General features: G+C 38.2%; 2 protein-coding genes across 2 annotated transcripts in view; one reads left to right on the top strand and one right to left on the bottom strand.

Moving 5' to 3' along the window:
- Positions 1 to 3232: 3232 nt before the first annotated feature.
- si:dkey-251i10.3 (uncharacterized protein LOC553498 homolog) lies at positions 3233 to 6118 on the bottom strand. The gene has a single exon (XM_059343692.1). It carries the CDS (start codon positions 6033 to 6035, stop codon positions 3690 to 3692), a length of 2346 nt encoding a protein of 781 aa, XP_059199675.1. The 5' UTR covers positions 6036 to 6118; the 3' UTR covers positions 3233 to 3689.
- Positions 6119 to 8377: 2259 nt separating this feature from the next.
- Positions 8378 to 22610, top strand: part of ccdc93 (coiled-coil domain containing 93) — a 30657-nt gene continuing 16424 nt past the window's right edge. Inside the window, exons 1-12 of the mRNA XM_059342905.1 lie at positions 8378 to 8494; positions 9823 to 9936; positions 10151 to 10245; positions 11184 to 11295; positions 12108 to 12206; positions 14008 to 14064; positions 14243 to 14343; positions 15722 to 15758; positions 17583 to 17681; positions 18292 to 18342; positions 19682 to 19768; positions 21056 to 21172. Of these exons, the coding sequence (XP_059198888.1) occupies positions 8408 to 8494; positions 9823 to 9936; positions 10151 to 10245; positions 11184 to 11295; positions 12108 to 12206; positions 14008 to 14064; positions 14243 to 14343; positions 15722 to 15758; positions 17583 to 17681; positions 18292 to 18342; positions 19682 to 19768; positions 21056 to 21172 (1056 nt within the window). The 5' untranslated portion in view covers positions 8378 to 8407. The remainder of the gene's footprint in view (positions 8495 to 9822; positions 9937 to 10150; positions 10246 to 11183; positions 11296 to 12107; positions 12207 to 14007; positions 14065 to 14242; positions 14344 to 15721; positions 15759 to 17582; positions 17682 to 18291; positions 18343 to 19681; positions 19769 to 21055; positions 21173 to 22610) is intronic.

Below are 22610 nucleotides of genomic sequence, written 5' to 3'. Positions count from 1 at the left end.
GTGAGCCCATTGCTATTCAGGACGAAACAGATGATAAATCATTTGTACATAATTAGTGCTCAGCAAGGTTACAACTGACACGTATTTTCATCTTAATTAGGAGGGAAATTTGTTCCATTAATTTAATTTGGTGTGCATGAGCGCCTCTGCACCTAACTAAGTTAATCTTACACCTGTCAGGGTGGGAATGGAGTTGGGCCTTGGATTACAGCGGGGAAATGGCTAAGAGTCCTCTATCAGATTGTTTCACACATAGACTTCCAAGCCAATTGGACTGCAGTGGAGCAGCAGTGTCAAATAATACTGCATTTTTGAACATCTACTGCTGTGTATCAGAGAAAGTGATTGTTCTGGGTATTTTACTCCACTCTGCTCTTCTTCAATCACTTTGGAATTACTGAGCATAATGATAAAGACAGTAAGATAACAATTGTCTTCTGTCACATCTCATAGCTGTAACACACTGCAAAACAGATCGAGGAACATTAGTCGGTATTGCATCTTCAGTGCTTTGTAGCTAACCAATAATGTAGGCATAATGCTCCTTCATCCTAAAACAAATATTTAAGCAGCTCTCACAAATGGGTATTATGGAGAAAAACATTTTCCATCATGGGGGTTGTAGGCCATTCATACTCCCAGCTCTCTGATTTACAGCCACAGCAGCCTTCATAGATTTGAGTGAGAATCACTGTCTGATCATGTTGCAGTCCAGTGGGCAGGAGCAAGTCCAAGGACTAGGTCTCTTTTCATAGTTGAAAGCTGTATGAAGCTGTAGTAATTGCCCCATAGAGGTGGTTCAATAGAGAGAAAGGTGGAGAATGACTGATTTAGTAACTATAAGGTTTCTAATGAAATTCTCCACTGCTTCTCGGGCACTCAAGCTGACAACCATTACCTCGACTGATGCATAGTCCATTACAGCATCCCCTACTTTAATAGAGTGTCTATCATGTGAAATACAGAGATGTCAGGTGCCAAAGCATGCACTCTCACCCATGTGTGAAGGTTTAACCCAACTGTAATGGCTTTTCTTTTAGACACTGCTGCAAGGCCTTACAGATGTATTGAAAATCAACAGAGAAGGAGAAGGGAAGGAAGTCAAGCACAAACTTGTAAAATGCTGTTGTTGGATGCTGTACGACTCAAACCTGTGAGCCTCTCCATCTCTAGGCAGGGCAGTAGGACACCGTCACCGCTGCTGAATGGAGGGTGACCTGCTGCTCAGTAGCCATGGCAGTTTACATCATTCCAATAGGTTTCAATTACGTATTTTTATCCACCGTCCTGAAAAAACGTCTGATGTCTAAGCTAATTTTAGCCATTGACTGACAGCAGGAGAGTATTATAAGTACAATGACAGGCTCAAAAGCAATAAAGAGCAATGTGATCAGCAATGTGATCGCAATAGTTGTCCAACAAAGGAGCAAATGATTCTGATATTTCTCCATACAACATAATTATCGTTTATTATTTATTTATTTCTTGATTAACTGAATAGTTGATACACTGTAAAAAAATGTCTGTAGATTTTACGGTGAAAAACTGCTAAACCACAACAGTAAAATGATAAATGGGTTAATTCAGTTTCAGTAACAGTGAAACACCGTAAATGAATATATATGTGCCTAAACAGTTTTGTTTTTTGAAAAATACATTACTCCACTGTAAAATGCACAAGCCACCACTGTAATTTTTGCATTCATCTTTTGTAAAAAAAATACTTTTTCTCAGTGTTAAATGTACTAAACACCATATCTCTAACAGAAACATACTGTAATATTTAATGGTAAAATCTTTAATTTCTGCCTTTTCATTTATAAAAGTATTTTCTTGTCAATTATATTGCAAAACAGTGTTTCTTTTAATGGAAAATCATTTTATTTATACAGTAAAAAATTTAATAAAATGGCAATCTTAAACGTGAAATCAACAGTGCCAATATCTTTTTACCGTAATATTAAAAAAAAGTACTACCGTATTTATTACGGTAAAGTTCTGGCAACCACAGCTGCCAGTTTTTACCGTAAAAACAACTGGGTTTTTACAATAAAGCCAAGCAAAATATCTTAGTGTTGTACAGTCGTATAGTCACTTCAAACAATCAAAAAATGTTGGTGATTAATATTCTTTTGACTATTATTTTGTAGCTTTTAAATTTATAGTTAATACAGCTGGATATCATTTGAATTGTTTTTACCTCAGTGCTGACCTTCTTAAGTAGCTAAGCTAGGTAGTGCAATACTATTTTAATACCTTACGTTGAGAAATATAAACATGGTTGTCTGTAAACCATTTTTTCATTTAAAAATAGAAGCCAAAGTTCTATAAATTTCAAATGTATCTAACAACTGTCTGCTGATTAAACTGATTTAAATACATAAATGTCTGCTTAGAGAATGAGTAAACATATAGTCTAAAACTTTCAGTCATGTTTTCTCCCAAATTTGATATTAGTGGGGTTTAGGATAACTCATAACTATACTTTCACATTCTGATTCAATTAGTGAAAGTTACAGTGTCACAATGTGCCACTGCATTCACCTAACATTAAACCCTTTGCACTTCTGTCCTCATATATATCAGTAACCAGGTTGTGTCAGCACAATCATTGTAGATACATTTCTACATTTTATTTTACTTTGTTGAGCAATTCAGCTTGATCAATTTGGTATATTTTACTGAAGGGTGTTGGTCTCACTGTACAATGAAGTTATGTCTGCCTGAAAAGTGCATGTCAGTGTTAAATTATTGTATAAGTGTATTTACTCTACTTACAGGCTGAAATAAAGTTTTGAGGTTCTTGTACTTAATAATTCCATGTTCTGCTGCATATTCCTGTACTTATTACTCCATGAACCTGACAGCTATAACTACTAGTTCACAGACTAAGGTATCAGGAACTTCTAATAATAAATGACGTAGAAATTACAATACATATATATAGAGTATATTGATCTACCAAGAATGTTTAGTAGGTCAAACTAACACCATGCAGCTAATACATAATGAATCTGTCATGATACTCAAATATAATATAGCTTTTAAAAAGCCACCATTCTGCACAATAAACAGCTTTTCTGATACGTTAGGGATATTTTGCTGTTGAGGAACTTTATAATGTAGTATTTTACATAGTCCACTGGACAAATAACAGGATGTGTGGAGTTGAAAGGGTCACCAGTTCTAACCATTAGAGTTTGAGAAGTTGAACAAAAACACTGGAGAGCAGTTACTGTTTCAGATGTAAATGTACTGCATATCAGACACCATACAATACAGTATATGACAGCACCAGGCAGGATGAATGTGGTGTGTGCATGGTACATGGAAAAAATAACCATTAACACAGCTACACAGTGTAATGCATCCAATTAGTGGGAAAACAGGGAATAGTTGTTAATAATTCAACACACCAGCTTGTAATCATATGTTTCACACCAAAGACTGAATCTGTATCAAATATTATTCATCACTTTCTAACTTTCTATATTTGATTTAACATATCTTCATCTCAAATATACAATATTAAAAAATACAGAAAATAATTGTCAAATACATTATTTCAGCTCTCAAAATGTTGTAGTCTTCCGACAGCATGGATTAAAACTAATATCACACATAGAGCCACACAGTAGCTGAGCAATGGAGATACTAACAGCCTGTTTATTGACTTTTAACCAGTGAAACTAATGTTTCCTTTGCAGGTTTCCACGGCTGTTATGACCAGTGGAAACCTGCTTCTTGTCCTTCATCAGCTCCTCCCGAGCCATTGGCTGGATGATGGCACCCATCTGGGTGACCACCTTGGGCTTGCTGATCTTTTTAACAGTCCGCTCTGTGTTCCAGTTGCGGCCCAGTGGAGTGCGTATGGTGCTCTCAAACTGCGAATGGTTCTCGAAAGGAAAGGGCAGTGAGTTGACCTGGTGGAGGCCGATGGTGCTGGTTCTCTTCTCCGACATGATGACGTTAGGCAGGTGTTGATCTTTCCTGGGTGGAGGCGGAGCCGTCTTAATCCTGAACCTCTTGCGTTTGCTGCGGGACGGTGCAAGGTTTGTCCCTCCCCACTCACCCCACCCAGGCAGCGTCAGGTCCACCACCTTTGGCTTTCCTGCGTCCTCCAGCTTCCTCTTGTGCTTAAGGAAGTCTGAGATGACATCATCTCCAGCGAAGGCCTCTTTAATGAGCCCCCTCTGGTCCAGCACTTCATCACAGTCCCCAGTGTCATCAATGGTTGGAGCGAGTGGAACCTGGATGACTTTTGTTTCTTTGGTGAGAACTTCTTTCAGCTCGATCCCTCTCTTCCTTTTTCTGCTTTTGCCTGCCTTTTGAGTTGCAGACGGCATGTTTTCTGTGGCCGGGGGATGTTGTGGCTGATCAGGTGCTTCATCAGTGGTTGACTTTTCCTGACTGAGGAGCTCCACATCCTCCAGAGTCCTGATCCTCATCAGTCCTTCCTCCAGCTGAGCTGAGGTGTCCATGTGGCTAACATCTGCAGCTGTGTCTGCCTTCTCAGCTACAGTCTCCTGACAACTCTCTGCTATATCTCTGAAAAGGCTTGTGAATTCTGAAAGCTCCTCTTCCTCTTTGTCTGATGGATCTGGGTCTTCTGCAGCAGCTTTCTCCTCATCATCCACAGGTTTTACCGGTATGTCAGTCTCCTGAGCCTGACGCAGTTTCCTCCTGCTGTCAAACTCTCTGAGGAGAGATTCCTCTTCCGTTTCCTCTACATCATCCCCATCCTCCTCTTCTTCAACTGTATTTCCCACAACTCCAGGCCCCTCTGCTACAACATCCAAAGTGTCACTTATCTCTTTTTCTGTGGGATTTTCAGAGAGCTTCCCTCTCATCCAGGGATTTGAAGAATCCACTCCTTGCTCTGCATCATTAACAAAATCAGGCAGCACCTCTACGTCACCTGCTTCCGCATCTTCCTCCTCCTCTTCCTCTTTATTCAGTGAGGTCACCAGCTTCTGGGTCAGCTCTTTGTTTACCTCCAGCTGTTGCTGCATGGCTTTGCGAGCTCCCTCATCGTATTTGGCCATGATCACTTTAGACTTGGCCCACTTGCCACTATTCTGGTGCTTCAGCGACATCCTCTCCTGCATCCTGGCCAGCTCTATCTTATTCAGCTCTTCCAGGGCAGCGCTGGGGTCCGTCTTCACCATCTCATCAAACTGCTTGAGGAATTCTTTGCGCTTGGCCTTGTTCTGCACTTTGTGGTATTTCTTGCTTTTGATCTTCCTCTCTCTCCGGGCCTTGGCCTCGTAGTAGGACTGCAGAGCCCGGGCTTTCTGCAGCTCTGCCCGTCGGATCTTGGCCTCCTCTAGACTCATGGCCCTCACTGAAGCCTCCTCAGCAGGGGTCAGGATGGGGTCGTTGATGGGCTGCTTGTTAGCAGACAGGAGGGCAAAGACCTCCTGCTCGAGAGGGGTTTGCGCCTTCCAGCTGGTCACCACCCTCTCCATGGGTTTAGGACCAGAGGGCTCCTGGTTGAGGGGGAAGACGAGCTGCTCCGCCCTCTGGTTCTGTTTGATGATACCTTTCCACCGGGTCACCTCTGTGGCTGCCTTCTGAAACGCAACATCTCTCTGAATCCTTTCACTCTCCTGCTTGCTGAGAGGACACTCAATAGTCTTTTTACTCCGCTGCAGGGTTTTTAACTGCTTTTTGGTCTTGCCTGGGACATCGGGGTTTTTGTCAATGGTCCCGATCAGGTCCGACAGGTCGATTTTGTCTCCTTCCCCCTCGGCGTTCACCGTGAACTCAGACATCTGGACGGCCGCTTCGGATCTCTCCCCCAGCTTCTTTTTCCTCTTCCCACCGAGAGCGCTGATGGCTTCCAGTAGCTTTTGGTGTTTTCGTTCATCCATGCCGCTGCCGTCCTCCTCCTCACTGCTGATGTTTTCATCTGCTTCATGTAAATCCTCCTCGTCGTAGACCACGTCTGTCCTCCCCGCCGCCATCTCATCTTTCAGCTTGGAGCTCTTCTTCACACTCTTTTTACTCACTTTCTTCTTAGAAACTTTAGCCATGCTGGAGTAAACACCGTCACACTGAAGTGGACTGTACACACGTGTGCCGTAAACTGAGAAGGTGTCGTAAAGCAATCGTCGTGACTTGAGGAGGAATGTCGCAAAATATCTTTTTTTTTTTAACTTTATTGTAAGTCAGGTATTACAAACAGTAAAAACACAGAACATTAATACAAAACAAAAACAATGCCAGGGGGTCACAGTATATGAAATAATGATGAATTAGTTGGTAAGTATGTTATAAAGAGTGCATAGTTCAGTGGTTTTAAAGGCTTTTCTGTTTTAAAAAAATTAAAAAAGATGGCTTGTGATTTGAGAATTTGGATTTGTGTATATGGTATTTTGCAAGTACAACAATCAGGTTGTTGTCGCAAAACATCTCCTGTCCTCGTCCATGGATGTATGACGTCATCTTCTCTCTGGATTGAACTGAAAATACAAAACCCGTTGAATTTTATAGAATACTAACGTGTGGACATACATGTAATTCTTTTAAGTTACTTCTCAAAACACATTTTTACATACTTGCATTCATGTGAATGGTATATATGTGTGTGTGTGTGTATATATATATATATATATATATATATATATATATATTGTTTTTTTCTTCTTCATTATTGGTTTCTTATTCTTACAGGAGTTTTATCCATGCTTTTTCTGTCAAAGCACTTTGTGAACGTTGTTTTTAAAGGTGCTATATAAATGAAGGTATTATTATTATTATTATTATTATTATTATTATGTAAATAACAAGATAGGCCAGTGGGCTGCAGCTGTGTGTAGTCTCATTATACATAACATTATCCCACTAACAAATGTCTGTCAAAATTTGTCAATATTGATGTTAATTGTGTATTTTGTAATGCTGAAGTGGAAAAAATCAGGCACCTTTTTGTTGAATGTAATTTTCCAAGTTTACATCACCTCACATTCCAACCTACAAATTAATAGGAAAATTCAACACTTAATTAATTTGATTATTCTAATGGCGAACTTCCACATACATAAAGCCAAATTTTCCAAAGGTCGACCTTTCTTTCTTGTTTTTGAAATTGAATTCAACAACTACCTTGAATGTATCAAAATAATAACAAATGTATACATACTGTTAAAACAATTCAAGAAATATTTGGAGAAATGTAATATGTCATGCCTTTTTTCCCTCCTTCCTTTTTAAGTATTTTTATCATTCTGTTTAATTTACACCTGTACTGGCTTATACACTTCATTCACTTTGTCTCATATTTATTTATTTTCTCAATTTGTGATGGCAGACTTTGTTTTGTTCTACCCAAGATGAATGTTCTGACTGTGTCTTCTTCTTTTTCCCCAGCTAAAAGGTTTTTTTTAGGAGTTTCTCCCTGGCCAATGTGAGGGTCTAAGGACAGAGGGTCGTACCATGTACAGTCTGTAAAGCCGTTTGAGGCAAATCTGTGATTTGTGATTTTGGGGTACATAAATAATATTGACTTGACTTGACTTGTAATTGGAACTTCTCAATAAAGTATTGAAAAGAAAAGAAGAAGCTGTATGTAGTTATTTATATACAGTCTATACCCTGAAGATGTTTTTCACTTATTTTGGTCTTGCCCTTTCCTTGGCTAAATTGAAGATATTTGTAACCTGATTTCTTTTTTGTTTGAACCTCATTTGTCACTGTGCGTTGAACATATACTGTTCGGTTTCACTGACTTTCCTTTTGCAAAGGAAAAACAATACTATAATCAATCTTATATAAAGTTAGCCAAATGGCATATCCATAAATGTCGCTACATTAATTGAAAACCTCTCTTTCTTTTCTTTGTAAATGAAACCAAACAGTACATTGAGTCTATTAAGAAATCTTCAAACTTGAAAGCTGTAAAAACGTTGAATTAAATGTACACTATACAGTTGCCTATGAATTTTTGAGACCCCCTGATGGCGTTTTGTGTTGTTGTTGTTGTATTGTTGGTGTATTGTCTTGCATTGTTTTGCTTTAATAAAGTTTTAAAAAAATAAAATAAATATACATATACATATATATATATATATATATATATATATATATATATATATATATATATATATATATATATATATTATTTATATACAGTCTATGATATGTATACAGTCTATGGTATAGTCTCGGTGCTCCCTCTACTGGCTGGAGGTAAACATGGAGGTTTGGTCTGAATTTGTGCTGAAGTGACATGTCACCATTGACTGTATACGTGAAGTTATCACGCGTTTAAAACGCATTGAATGCTTTCAAATATTACATAAGTAATACATATTATGTATCCTTTTGCGCATCTTAAAACGAGTTGAGAATAAGACAGATATGTCATATGATCGGTCATGTGACCTGTCAGGAGCAACAGTTCATCATGGCGGCGGCTTCGTCTGTCTTCCACAGAGTGAGAGCTGGCTCTAAAATAGCTGCTCAATATGACCAAGAAGGCAACCTCATTCAGGTAAACAGCATTTAATCACATTTTCAACAGACCGTTTGACTGTAAACTGGCTGTAACGCTACATGACAACACATAACATAAAGGCTGTTAGCTAGTTAGCTAATCAATCCATCCGCTATTTTAGCTTTGACCCTTGAAAAACTTCCTCACCGCAGTAAAAAGATTAAATACCTTGGTCATTGTGTTGCAGATGATATGAATGATGATGATGACGACATATATAGACAGTGTTGTAAGTTATATGTACAGGCAAACACCATAGCATAACTTTAGCTGCTGCACAAGTTAAAGTGGCTCTGTTCAAAGCTACTGCACACCTCTCTATACTGGCCATCTGTGGTCTTCTTACTAAAAATACAGTATGCAGAAGTTACCTACAAGTTGCGTACAATGATGCAATAAGAATTTTACACAAGGTTCCCATAGGAGGGAGTGCTAGTCAGATGTTTGTATCTGTTGGAGTTAGCACACTGAAAGCACTTTTAAGAAATTTGATGTTTTATACTACCTATACATCAGAAGACTTTGAAAAGATTTGGAAAACTATCAGTTCACACCTGCTCACATCTAAAGACAAGTGTTTAGAGTTTTTAGTCTCACACTGAGATTTTAGACAGACTGTCAATCTTGCAGGGTAACTATTTACAAGAATACAACTAGATTCTTTTAGCATTTTTTTTCACTGGAACACTGGAAATGATTAATATGCTAAATGTTTCAGAGAAAACTGAAATTATGTAAGTCATATCAAAGCCAACAGAGAAATGATCAGCCTCACGTGGACTGAATGGATAAAAAAGTGTTTCTCACTGACAGACAGACTCTCCTTCTCGTTTTCACTTGAATGGGATCTGTAACAAAAGTTAATGGGGGAAACAACAGAAAAATCTTTCCAATTGTTTATAATCCATCATTTATTATTAAGGAAGGGTATTCTTATTCACACACACAATTAACACAAATGGTAAAACAGAACATATATGAAAGATAAAACTTATGAGTGACACACATAAATTTAATCTGTTAACTGTCTTCACTCCTGATCTGATGATGATCTGATCAATAACTAATATCCAATAAGGGGGTGTCGGCCAGAAATAAAGATTGTGTGAAGGGTGCTGTCGTGTTTTCCTGCTCATGGCTCCTCAGAGCACAAATTAGAGCTTTGAAACAGTCGTAAAGATGGTTTGAATCATGTGAGGAGCGAGGAGACTTTAAATAAGAGACATGAGATGAACACATTAATTTAGCTATCTGAGTCATAAATCAGCCCCTCTGAGTTGGATTCACTGTTTTTCTGGAGATTATGATGTGTGTTTGGCTCCCAGGTGGAAACCCGAGAGGATGAGGAGCAAAGCATCAAACTGGCGGAGATCCTGGAGCTCCTGCTGGCAGCTGGATACTTCAGAGCACGTATTAAAGGACTGTCTCCTTTTGATAAGGTACACTCAAAGCTAGATTTTGTTCTCTCAATGCTGTTCCTATCAGTTTCTTGGGGAAAATACCCAGATTCGGGAAATAGGGGGCATTTCCAGTCACTTGTGCTTGTCCACAAAGATACAAGTTTTTCTAATGAGTCCATGAAGCTTCACAAAGTAGACAGCACCAATGATTTATCCTAAAAGTAAACCTCCATGCTCCTTCTCTCCTCTTCAGGTGGTGGGTGGTATGACCTGGTGCATCACCACCTGTAACTTTGATATTGATGTGGATCTTCTTTTCCAAGAAAACTCAACTATTGGCCAGAAAATGTAAGTGTTTTTAGCTGGCTTGTTGTTCCTAAAGGTATACACAATGTGATGTAGAGCTGACCTCAGAAAGAAGGTATAAAGACTCACACAGGCAGGGGAATACTTGATTGGAGTGGAATTTGTGTACTTTTTGCTTTTTCTTATGAAATGATTGGTATACTTGTATATGCAACGTACTAAAAACTTCTTAAAATGTTACAAAGAGTATAAATAAGAAAAGTAATACATTTACCTTGTTATATTTCATTAGCAACTAACTAAACTGACAAAAGATTTTGATGTGGTACACTGGAGCTGTCCTAGGTACAATAAAACCCAGTAAAACAAAAGGATAAACATACAGTAGCCTGATAAATCAACCCATCTCAATTACAACATGTACGCTTAGGTAGCTCATCAGCAGTAGGCTTCAATAACCGGAAGGTTGGTGGTTCGATCCCCGACCATGGCAGCTACATGTCACCAGTATAAATGTGTGTGTGAATGGGTGAATTAGAGTAGTGTGTAGTGTAAAGTGCTTTGGTTAAAAACGCTATATAAGTGCAACCCATTTACCATTACAAAATCAGCAACATCCAAAAAGTATAAATTGACTAAATCATATGATCTCTGCACAACGGCACAATTAAACAACCCAAAATAAACCTAGTTTTGGTCCTCATTTACATTTTGATCCTGGATTGGCTACAAATCCCTACAAACTGTAATAACTGCAGCCTTGCAGGTTCACTGTATGTCACACACAATCACAATCTTGGTGACTCTGTTTCAGACTGTAAGATATCAAATTTGAAGTATTTTAGATTATGTGATGCATGGTTCCACTACATTAATTTAGTAGCGGCGGCCCGTTACTACATTCGCTAAATTCAGTACTTCATTACTTATGTAATTGCAGATTAAAAGATGATTCATTCAGTGATTATTTCTCTCTACAGAGCTCTGACAGAGAAAATAGTGTCTGTGCTGCCAAAGATGAAGTGTCCTCATCGCCTGGAGCCCCATCAAATCCAAGGGCTGGATTTTATCCACATTTTTCCAGTGATACAGGTGAAATATTCCTTGTAAACTGTGACACAGAGAGGGGTGGGGAGGGGGACATGTGTGTGTGTTACAAATGTCGCTCCTGGCTTTGTAAGCCTACATTGGCATCCAAGCACGACATGTACTACATGTTATGTCTTATGATGTTAATGTTGCACTTTGTTCTAAGCTCTAAGTCTTACAAAGGAGTCTGACATTGTGATACATTTTAATTGGTCTCTCTTAACAAGATAAATTGAAGCTGCAAGCAGCGATGAACTGGCCCGAGCAGAGTGAACTGCAAATGATTTGTTTCTTACCAAGATAAAAAAAACAACTTAAGATTTATTGATTATTATTGGACAATTTATGTTGTTTTAAGAGTTATTTCCTATTTTACGCATTCAACAAAAAACGATCTGAACGCAAAATCAAGTAATCCTGCTCTCAAACTGAAAATCCTGCTCTTGAATAAAGATAGTAAATAAATGTTTTGTCATAGAGGAGAGTTTTGACCATTCAGGGCTTTGTAGGTGGTGAAAAAGAATTTAAATTAAATTCAGTATTTTACAGGGAGCCATTGCAATGAAGCTAGAACAGGAGAGATATCTAGTTCTCATCAGAACATGAGCCACAGCATTCTGAACCAAAACGCTTCATGCATGAGGCCCAAAGTGTTGTAGGAAAATGCTGAATATTATGCCTTTTAACTTACTGAGGGAATCCAGTATCACCTCATAAAAAGTCCAGATGTTTCAGAAAAGTTTGAAATCTACAGAGAAGAGTAGCTTTTGGTTTAATCTTTCATCTGATCAGCTGTGTGTTGTGTCTCCTGCCAGTGGTTGGTGAAGCGAGCGATAGAAACCAGGGAAGAGATGGGCGACTATGTGAGAGCCTACTCCATTTCTCAGTTCCAGAAGACCCACAGCCTGCCAGAGGTACAGTACCAGTCAGTCACAAGCTGTTCAAAATTGTATACAATCATATAATTTAAAATCCCTAACCCCAACAACAGAGCTATAATAGAAGCAACTAAAGCACACAGCAGTCTTTAGGTGTCAACATGTAACATGTATTTCAGTATTTCTCTACACTTCGCCTCAGAGTTTCACTCCAAAGTAGTTCAGTTAAAAATCGAAACCTCACTCTTAAAGGTCTTACCGTGGAAGTCAAATTTAAGTGAAAAAATTAAGACACCTTGTGAACTCTTAGGCTGAGAAACCACTTCGCCTGTTTCCGAACTACATCAGGAGCCACACCGCGTTTCCTCGCAAAAGATCTCCACTGAAGCCCCCATTCCTCCCCGCAGCTATGAATCAACAGACAGAGCTAGAAGCTGAACAGTTTTGTAGTGTTGTAGTGGTTGGTGGAGTGCCATCTAGACAGTAGACAACTTAAAGAAAATGAGACAAATCACTGTTTTGACTGGTAATGGAAACACAGCACAGCATGGTTTGACTCCAGGTAGTCCAAATGCCACTGTAAAAGCTGCATTATAAGTACTAAATAACATATGCAATATCACAAAAAATGTGAATTTGGACTGATAACCAGGGCTTCCTACTAAGACACGGAGAAGCCAGCCAGTTGGGGGTTCCGGGGGCATGTCTCCCAGATACATTTTTTGCAGTTAAAGCCGAAATTTGGTGCCTCTCACACATTCTAGTGCCACTATTCCATCATATACACTGATCCTAATCACTGCATATTTAAATGCCTATCCCTTTTGTTTACACGTAGGAAAGAGAATAAGGCTTCTTGTCTGTTTAATTTTTAAACCAGGCCAATTCCTGACTGATCAAATCCTTTGTAATTAGGAATCATTAGACCTTATTTATTATTTTTAATTTGTTTAATGGCACATTCACTGTACAGTTTTAACCTATAAAGACTCTACCATGCCATGAATGTATTGTTTGACAGAAACATAAATTCACTCTTGTTCAATGAAAATAAACAAGAGTGAACATGTGGACGGAGTAACGTGTCAGCTCATCACCCAGGTGAAGTTCCGGTGATGAACCGACAGTAAACAACCTTGCAACTGCTTATCACTTTGAATATATTCAAACTTGATTTGGGGAAAAAGTGACATCCTGAGTTTGTCATGTGTCTTAGAGATGGCTCTACTTCAAAAGAACAATATAAATAAAGACCATTCATTTGTTCATTCATTAAGCCCATTCATGCCTGTGTGGCGTACTGTTAGCCTATGAAAAATAAAGAGCGAGACTGAGACATCATTTTCATTATCGATTAATCTGTCGATTATTTAAATGATTAATCTGTTGATTATTTAAATGATTAATCAATTAGTTGTTTGGTCAATAAAATGTTGAAAAATATCAATCAGTGTTTCCCAAACCACAAGATGACGTCCTCAAATCTCTTGTTTTGTCCACAAACCAAAGAGATATTCAGTTTATTGTCATAAAGGAACAAAGAAACCAGAAATATTCACATTGAAGAAGCTGAAATCAGAGAATTTGGACTTATTGTCTTTAAAAACGGCTCAAACCAATTATTCGATCATCTAAATAGTTGACGATTAAATTAATAGTCGATTATTTTTCTGATTAATCAATTAATTGTTGCAGCTCTACATGAAATAGTACAAGATATAACCCCAGTGAAATTTGTTCCTTCAGTTTGTGCATTGTTCACCTAGCATAATGTGGCTGCTAGAAGGGCACACAGAATAAGAGTTGTTTGTGCTGTGCTGTGAACCCCGTGGTGTAGGATGAAGAGCTGCTCCAGAGGAAAGACAAAGCTGTGAGGGCAGTTCTGGATGTCTTGGTGAGTTACTACACCATCAGCCATCATAAACACAAGTAAAAGCCCATAAAATGATGAAGATATGTTTTTTTTCTCTGCAGGTTTGAAATTGATAATCACAAGTAGTATTTTAACTTATCAGTTTAGATTTGACTGAATATAAATTCCTTTGCCCTGAATGAACGCTGGTGTTTTTCAGGAAGTGTACAAACCCCAGAGGAAGTACAGGAGGCAAAAGGATGCAGGGGAGCTGCTGGATGAGGACTCCAGGGTTCACTCCACTCTGCTGGAGTATGGCAGGTCCGTTTTCACACGCGCGTGTCTGTCGACAAATATAAAGATAACAACAAAAATAGCTCATAAGAGTTTAATTTAAGAGCTGATATCTAGACATTTTCCATGGTTTTCTTGATAATGATTTTGGTTATTATCAAGAAAACCATCGAAAATGTCTAGATATCAGCTCTTAAATTAAACTCTTATGAGATATTTTTGTTGTTATCATTATATTTGTCCAAACAAATGTACCTTTAGGTGTACCAGGCATTAAAATGAACAAGAAAATGAAGAAAACAAGGGTGGTCTAATATTTTTTTCCATGACTGTAGACCAAATAATTGCTATAATAGTTGATACAGATCAGTTTAATGAAAATTGAGCCTTAAAAACAAACCTTTGCCTTTGGAAACCTCAGTTCTACCACATCTAACAAATATATGTTTAGGGCTACACAGTAAGAGTTGCCACTTTGCAAATTTGGCAACCTTTTATTGGCCTTCGTTACCATTTATTTATTAATTTTTAAAATAGAGACTGCAAACAGGAAAACAGACCCCCAAAATGAATCATTTTGGTTTATCCCGTTTGACTAACCCGCCAACATCACAAAGAGATGTGAAAATGAATTAAACTGACAAAGAATCAGATGAAACTGAACAAAAAACAATGAGACAATTTGGGAATGGAACTATCCCGCCATCTTTTAGCTGAATGGAAAATTATACTGCAAAGCATGTACAATATGCAGCTCAAATAGAAGAAGGTCCTGTAACTGTAACTGTCGACAACTTGTTTTAAATATGAACATCCAATTTAATTAAAAATTTCCAATCAAGAGAAGTCCTAGAAATGTTTTGGTGTGCTGTCAATTATAGTTCTTGGGAAGAAAGAACATCAGAATTGACAGGTCAGACTTTAAAAACTTCAAAAAAATCTTAATGGGCCAAAAGAAAAAAGAAAAAAAAATCAGTGCATCTCTGCTTTAATCCTCACATCTTATGTCTAGTTTCTTGTCTCTCTGACATATTGTTTTTTTCATCCCTCAATCCATTCGTCCCCTCCCACCCCTGTAGAATGTCACATTTCGTCCTGTAAGTACGATATAAATGCGTGAAGCTTTTTTTAATACTAATGTCTACTCACAGCACTGTGTTTTGTGGTTGAAGGTGTCGGTCAGAGAATGCAAGCAGTTCTTACATACTGTATGTAAGGCATGATGGATGAAAACTGCAGGGCTGCTTAGTTGTACTTTCATATTGATTGATTTATTCAGAGGCTGTTTATCATGCTGGATTACTGCCATTTGATGTGTTGATGTGTCATGGTGTGTTTCAAAATCCTTTTTTTGGAGGGGGTAGAAATCCTTTCTGCACCTTATGCTTTTCTTTTTTCTCTCCAGGCGTTATGGATTCAGTAAACAGTCCAGTCAAGACAAGGTAGGTGGTTCAATGATATGTCATTTTAAAAGGAACACTTATATTTTACTTGGGCAATTTTGCAGATTATTGTATCACTTTTATAGCCCTATACAGTGAGATACACAGCTCCTCCCATACCACGACTCATCACATTGACAAGTTGACATTGTCTAAGGCGGGGGGGGGGGGGCAATTAATTTTTCCAAGGGGCGACATGACCAACACCACGAAGGTTGCTGGGGCCGGACCAAAACTGAACTTAATTCTGCTCAATATTAATTTAATTGCTTTATAAAATTCAGTGAATTATCTGGTTTTGATCTGCTACTGATAAGAATACATGTTATAATAAGATTGTTAATGTGGTGTAAATCAATATAGCAGTAAAAAGTAGTAAATACTCCAATCACTATATCACTTTTCCATTTATTTTAAATGATCTTTAGCAAGGTTCCTTTTGGTGTTTTTGTGTTATATAGCTTTTTTTTTCATTTTTGTAAATTTTTAAGGTTTTTTACAATGTTGTGATGGTAGTGACAGGAAATAACAGGTGGAATGGTTAAGTGAGAAACGAACTGTAAATAATAACAAGGTCTTCGTAATTCATATAAAGTTGATATTAAGTATCAAAAAGGTTTCTATAGTGGCTGGCTAACAGGACACAAGGTTTGTTAAAGTTTATTTTCTTCTGTCATATATTAGTGGCTATTTTTGTTGTCTTAACTATAGTAAAAGTGCTTGTTTGCTCAAGAGCTAATGCTAATGTATTATTGTTTTCCCACCTCGTTACGGTGGATACACAAGGTGACCAAGGAATGTCTTATTTTTATTTTCATGGAGCTAGGATTTTAAATAAATCTTGTGAACTATCAGTTAAAGAGTCGACCGTCATTCAGCCAGGAATGCTACTTAACATACATTCAAACAACAAAAATTATATAGAGCATGTATGTAATGCAGTAAACCAGTAATTTATTAACTTTGTGCAAAAAGCACAATGTGTTTTTGACAAGGTACTTCAGTAACTCGGGTAACTCAGATATACAGTTGAAACCAGAAGTTTACATACACTATATAAAAAGACACATATGCTTTTTTTCTCACTGTCTGACATGAAATCAGACAATCACTTTTCCTGTTTTAGGTCCGTTTGGATTACCAAAATTATTTCTATTTGCTAAATTTGTAGTTAAGTTGCAATAAGTTGCTCTTTATGGTGTCATTTCAGTAATTTCACTCGTGCTTCTCCCAGAAGCCCACAAAGCAGGAATACACACACTCAGCTGTGGATAAATAGAAACACTGGATTATGTATGAAAAAAGTTGACAAAGACGAAAACGAAGGACATTTTCACTATAATTTTAGTTTGTTTTAGTTAGTTTTGTAACCACACAATACAGTTTCAGTTATCTTTTTTTTTTTAAACTCTCGTTTTTATTTTTATTTCAGTTAACGGAAATGTTTTTTCAATTTTGTTAGTTTTCGTTAAAGTTATAATATCCTTGGTTGGGGTAAAGAATTAAGGTTGGAAAATGAAAAGAATTGTTGGGTGTGGAGTTAGAAAGAACTGAGGTTACCAGACCTTTGCATCCACTCCTTGCATCGTGGGTATACGCCAGGTTTCGATAAGGAAGAAAAAAGTGTGCTGCGTTGATTTTGACCCTTTTTTTCAACTGTACACTGAGAGTCAGACTGTGTTAAAGGAGCCATGCTGAATCAGTGGAGTGCTCTTTGAACACAATAATAAGAATAGAGGTTAGATATCAGTGTGGTTCTTTAAGTCTGTACCAGCATTTCCTGCTCCTCATCTTGAGCTTCTGCGTCCTGTTTCTGTCCTCTAGGCAGATGACAGGAAGGCTTCGTCGGCCAGTGGGTCGCAGGTGGCGCCCCCTGGAATGGCAGAGGTGTCAGAGGAAGACAACCTGCAGGCAGTGGAGGAGGTGAGCACTTTATACAGTAGACATGGAAGGCTGGATTAGAAATACAGCAAAGGGAGAGACAAGAAAGACATGTTGTGTTGTCTTTACCATGTTGTCTTGTTTTTAAAGATGTTTAAGATTTTAGACTTTGTAAGGTGACCTTGGGTGACATGAAAGGTGCCTATAAATCAAATGTATTATTATTATTATTATTATTATTAATATTACCTACAGGCAGTAAAACTACAATGAAATCCATGTTGAATAAAAATACTAATTGCTGTTAAAAATTGTTTTTAAAAAATGACTAAAAAATAACGCTCAAAAGTTAGACCATTTTTAGAGAGAAAAAAATATTTGTGAATTGACGTAATATCCTGGAGAGACTTTTTACCATTTTATCCATTGTTGGTATAAAAATGGCAAAAGTCAGCGTAAAATGTGCTGAACAAAATATTATCTTACGGGACATAGTTGAGCATGGAGATTCAGAACTTCAGAAAGCCAAACATTAATGTTCTGAACACACAGTGTTGAGCTGCATTTAAATGAGTTTCCAGCTTTCAGATGATAAACACCACTTCTATGTGATGTGCTGTAACTGAGGTAACTGTAGTGTTTTTTCTCTTAGATGCGAATCAAGACCCTGATGACCAGCATGGCTGCCATGGCAAATGAAGAGGTAGGCAAAAGCCTGTTTTCTGTCTTGTGCCTTTATTTTAATATCTGTGGACTGTGAAGAATTGAATCACCACATTACTCTCCTACTTATCAGGGTTAGAGCTTCATTAAGCTCTAACTTAAATAATAATCTTTAGCTCCCTTTTTTCATGTAATTGGAGCATTTCTCAGTCAACAATGGGCCTCATTCACCAATATCTTCTCAAGAATCTTCTTAGAATCTTTCTTAAGTGTTTCTTAAGAAGATTTCTAAGAAGACCCTACATCAGATTCATCAACGTGTTCTTAAGCCGCTGAATTGTTCGCAGCCGTGTTCTTAAATTGATGAAAGCCATCTCCTCGTAAATTGAGCGGGCGTGCCAGGTGAGTCTAATTAACATAGGATTAGCATAGGTAACCGCCCATTAATGCCCATAAAAGGGCCCATATAAAGGACTGCAGGGCCGTGTGTAGACGACACACAGAGGAAACAGCAACAGAATGCCTAAAGCAAAGCGTAAATCCGTTGGAGCACAGGTAAAAAGAAAAAAAAAAACATTAGCAGTTCAGAACTAGAAGTTCTGCTGCAGGAGATCACTCGGAGGAAGAAAATATATTTAGCAGCCTTGCAGGTTGCAGCAACACAAACAAAAAGGAGGCCTGGGAGGCAGTTACGCGTGCAGTGGATGCATTAAAATGAACAAGAAATTGAAGAAAACGATGTTCTAATAATTTATTCCATGACTGTATATACACTGCTCAAAAAATCAAGGGAACACTTAAACAACACAATGTACAGTAACTCCAAGACAATCACACTTCTGTGAAATCAAACTGTCCTTGAATGTGTGCTATCACTAATTGACGGCATGGTTTCCAATTTACTTGATTCATGTTAAAGCGTTGGCACATTTAATTTAATTAAAATGAAAAATGAAAAAAATGAAATGAATAAATAAATACATAAATATGACAGATATTTCACTGTAATGTATTTTATTGAACTTAACAAAAGAAGACAACACAACCATGCCAACATGTCAGCACTGAAATGTGCTTAAGAGTACTCCTGAGTGATTTGGTCTTACCTAAGAAAAATCCTGGATAAGAAAAAAATTAATGAATGCCACAATCTTCGTAACATCTTCCTAAATAGGTATTAAGAACAAATTTGTTCTTAAGAACGGTTCATAAATGAGGCCCACTGTTCTTATCATGTTTTTCTGTTTGTAGTTGTCTGAAAATAGAATATTTTTGTACAGCTGCCTTCATTGTAAGCGGAACAGCTATATGGCTTAAATGTGCATGCAAATTGCACAATTATTTCTGGTTTTTACTTTACTTTTTTATCTTTTGTGCAGGGGAAGCTGACAGCAAGTGCCGTGGGGCAGATAGTGGGACTGCAGTCTGAGGAGATCAAACAGATCGCCTCTGAGTATGCTGAGAAGGTGAGCAAATATCATTGATAATAATGATGTACCATATTGGCCTTTATTTGTCTAAGTCTCTGACTGACTGGATGTCAGTGGTTATAGCCAATCAGCTGAAAATCATCTATCTTTGACAGGCAGCTGATCGATCAGTGCATCTCTATTGAGAGGCTCAGTAACATGTACTCACTCACTCACTCACTATCTGAACTCATCATCTGTGACAGCGGCAATCCTAGCTGAACTAGGGAGCTCTCACCTGCTAGGGCTGGGCGATATGGACCAAAAGTCATATCCAGATATATTTAGGCTGAATATTGATATACGATATATATATCCCAATATTTTTATCGCAAAGTGAGAGCAAATGTTCAGTCAAAGTCAAAGATGACATGTCACAAGTAGTTTTATTGAAACCGTTTATTTAAGTGAACATAAATACTGTATAACAACAGGAGTACTTTTTAAAAAAAATCAAAGCTCCATAAAGTGAACATTTAAAAAAAAAAAAATATCTTCTCTATCTATCTATCTATCTATCTATCTATCTATCTATCTATCTATCTATCTATCTATCTATCTATAAAAAATAGCCTATGAAATTAAATAGGCCAATCTTTTTCCGAAATAAATATATTTATATGAGAAAATAATAACAAACAATACTAAATAACTTAATATGACAAACCCAAAAAGGGCAGCATTTATATACAAAAGAGACAAAAAAATTATTGAAATCGATATATGCAATATGGTCTAATTCCATGTCAAATTTAAAAATATATCGATGTATTTTTTTATATCGATATATCGCCCAGCCCTACTACCTGCCGATGGGCCTTCCCTCACACTCTCCTCTCCCAGAGTAGCCTTGATGTGGCTCCAAATCCCCTGCAGCCAACTACCACTGTCGGACCTTTGCTGTCCAGCCTCGTTGTTGCACATCGGCTGCCAACTCGGTGTACCTCAGCTTCCTCCTGCATCCTCCCACTGTAAGCTCAGTGATGTCACCCGGCTAGAGTGAGGCCCAACATTGTATTTGTTGTGGTCTGAGGTTGACAGTGACAGGGGTGATTTTGTGACTTTTTTGGTGGCAACCATTTAAGTGAATCATACCATGGAGACATGTATATCTGAGGTGTTTTGGTTACCGCATTAAACATATGCAAGGCATGACAAAAACACAGCACACCTGTCAAAGCAGTGTGTGGTGGCCCAGCCCTTGAATAAAAACCTTTGTGCCAGTGTCCTTTTCTATTAGCATTGTCTTATTGTAATATATTGTTTCTCCCATATGTCCTGCAGCAGTTGGAGCTGTCATCAGAGGAGCGCTCAGAGCGCTACGGCCCGCTGCAGCAACACCGCAGAGCAGTGGCCTCACTTAACAAACAGATCCATCAGAAGACTAAACAACTGGAGGAGGTCAGTATTTACTGTCGTGCATGTACACCCCACCCACACCAACCGTGTCAAACATTTTATCATCTAGAGCCACTAATAAGGATTGTCCAGTTGCTCAGGGCAAGTAAAACAAAGTAAACACACTTAAGGGTATCAGCTGCTCCTTCTCTGTCTTCTCTCTAACAGCAAGTTGACACACACTACTGCTATGCCCACACAACCCACTCAGTGTTGTGTCCTCTGACAATCATCTCATTCGCTCTGGTACAATGTAATAATTTGCAGGCTTAATTTCATCTTAACTTGACAGTGCAATGCTGAAATTTGAACACTAACCTAAATCGCGCGCACGTTAAACAAACATCTGCGCATGCATATTGTTTTTTCAAGCGCTTTCAAATCACTCGAGAGCTATTTTGTACCCTGCATCTCTGCTCCCTAGAGCAATATTGTAGCCGTGCGCAGAGTCCACTCGCAAAACTTTCCTCCGGTCGCTCGCTCGCTATACTTTCTCACGTGCGAAAAAATCAGCAGCCCCCACTGTTTAACAGCAAAGAGCTGAAAGTGACTGTTCTATGAAAACTGTTAGCGCTAGGCTAATTCACCGGCATTAGCATCCTTTTGCCGACTCATGGTTACACATGGTAACTATACCATGCGATTTGACGATTAGAAGTTAGACTCTAGTTTCGCACCACTTCATTAATTGGAAACAAAACATGATCATTTATATTAGTAGTTGATGTGAAATTTGATAGAACATTAGCCAATAGCTGGCTGATGTGGGATTCAGCGACGCTAGCTATTAGCACTGTACAGCCTTGTAGTATGTTAAGCTCCTAGCAACATTGCTAGCTAGCTTAGCGTGCTAATTTTACACACATTGGGCCTCATTCATGAAACGTTAGTAGATTTGTGCGTAGATTTGCACATAAAAGCCTACGCTACTAAAAACCTACTCCGGATTCATGAACGCCGCGGGAAACTCAGATCTGATCGTAAACACGTGTGTATGATCATGAATGCCAATCCATCGTAAGGTGGCAGCGCGCTCCCGATAATCAGCAATTAGCATGAACCCCGCCCATGAATTGCTAATGACCACCATATAAGGAGGTGTGTAGAGGCATCCTGTCGACCTGTCAGTCATGGCACAAAGAAAAAAAGAACGAGAAAGAAAAAAGAATTTTTCCGAAGCGGAGATTGAAGTTATTTTGGGAGAAGTGGAGTCCAAAAAAAAATTTTTATTTTCATCTGTTAGTAGTGGTGTGACAGGGACAGGCAAAGCGAAAGCGTGGAGGGAGGTGACGGACGCAGTAAATGTGGTTTCTGTAGTGCAAAGAACTACGTCCGAGGTTAAACGTAAATGGTTTGACATTAAACTTGACGCAAAGAAACGCATTAGCGCACACAAAAAAAGTACATCTGCCACAGGAGGAGGACGCTCAGAGTCCAAATA

Source organism: Centropristis striata, chromosome 10 (assembly GCF_030273125.1).
Source record: "Centropristis striata isolate RG_2023a ecotype Rhode Island chromosome 10, C.striata_1.0, whole genome shotgun sequence".
In the NCBI taxonomy this organism is placed as follows: Eukaryota; Metazoa; Chordata; class Actinopteri; order Perciformes; family Serranidae; genus Centropristis; species Centropristis striata.
The sequence above is the reverse complement of the archived record's forward strand: the minus strand, read 5'-3'. Positions and strand labels throughout refer to the sequence as shown.